The sequence below is a fragment of the Plasmodium vivax genome, genomic scaffold, assembly GCF_000002415.2.
Source record: "Plasmodium vivax scf_3642 genomic scaffold, whole genome shotgun sequence".
In the NCBI taxonomy this organism is placed as follows: Eukaryota; Apicomplexa; class Aconoidasida; order Haemosporida; family Plasmodiidae; genus Plasmodium; species Plasmodium vivax.
The window spans coordinates 1-1,317 of NW_001852556.1; the positions used below are offsets into that span (position 1 = coordinate 1).

The 1,317-nt window shown below is 26.9% G+C and overlaps 1 protein-coding gene across 1 annotated transcript; it reads right to left on the reverse strand.

Moving 5' to 3' along the window:
* Nucleotides 1-736: 736 nt before the first annotated feature.
* On the reverse strand, nucleotides 737-1,264 carry PVX_025190 (Pvstp1, truncated, putative; the record flags this gene model as incomplete). The annotated part of the gene is made up of 1 exon (XM_001612345.1): nucleotides 737-1,264. A coding segment is annotated over one exon (528 nt), but the record flags the coding sequence as incomplete, so codon positions are not given.
* Nucleotides 1,265-1,317: the final 53 nt, after the last annotated feature.

The following is a 1,317-nucleotide window of genomic DNA, read 5'->3' on the forward strand; positions in this document are numbered from 1 at the left end:
TTTTAATAAGAAATAATGAATTTATAAAGCTGTAATTGTTTAATCGATTTTTCTAAATCTTTAAAATGAATTGTTCCGTGTATATTATATATTTATGAAGTGTTTTTTTTTTGAAGTAAAAATTAATTTAACCTATGTTTTTTTCATTTGCTATTTAAAATATATTATAATTCCTTTTTAGCAAACCTTTACGTTTATTGTATACCTTACATTTATATTAATGTGGGTCCGTTTGTCTTCTGTATGTTCATATTATTTCCCGACTATCCTTTTTATCACTACATACATATACATATACATTTTTATGTTCATTTTTCTCATTCTGAAGTTAGAAGCGCATTTTATCGTTTCCTTTTAAATGTAGTTTGAATTATTCCGAACTATTTCACAAAATAAATGTTTTACTAATTGCACATGTGCATTTTTTTGTGATAATAATATAATATCAATATCAACTGTTTTAGGTTCTTTGTGTATTTTTTTCTTACCTTTTTGTGTTTCATTACATGAATTATATATTTAGTTTAGAGCAATATGTAATAAATTGTTCAATTGGTTTTTTCTAAATTACATTAATGTTTTGCTTATATTCTTCGAATTTTTGCTCATTATTTGTCGAAACATTTAAGAAATCTGTTTCACTGCTATTCTCTGTGGATTTCAATTGTGCGTTATACATGGGGATCATATTTGTTTCCTCATTAAATAGTGAAGTGTCGTTCTTTGACATTAGTTCTTATTTATCTAGCTTATTTTTGTTAGCTAATATATATGTATCATCATCATCGTTTATGCAGTCATCATTCAATTCGCTAAACCACTCTTCATTTTTGTACTTATCTGTTTCATCATTTTTGTTTCCATCGAAAATGTCGTTTGATTCGCATATCTTTTCAGCATTATATCTTTTTTCACCAAAACACCGTTTTGACTTCAAGCTTTCTAAGAACCTATCCAAATATAATTCCTTGTCATTAATGTTATCCTCAATTTCGCATTCTTCTACTACCAATAGAAGTATGAGCATCCACAATTTGGCTATTAATTGTTTTTTCTTATACAATTCTTGATATAATTTTTGCGTCTCTAATTCTTCCAAATTTGTCAATGAAATATTTTCAACATGATTTTCCGTTTCCAATTCGTTTGGTTCTTCTTCTATAAATTTCAACAAATTCTTAAACCAGTCTTTTTCGTTGTACCTTTCCATAAGTTTATGCTGCTTCGACACCCACTGTCTCCAAATGTCTTTTTGGATTTCCATAATGGGATATTTTTGCTTTCACTTAATTCACTCTCTTTTTGATCTTCAATTTT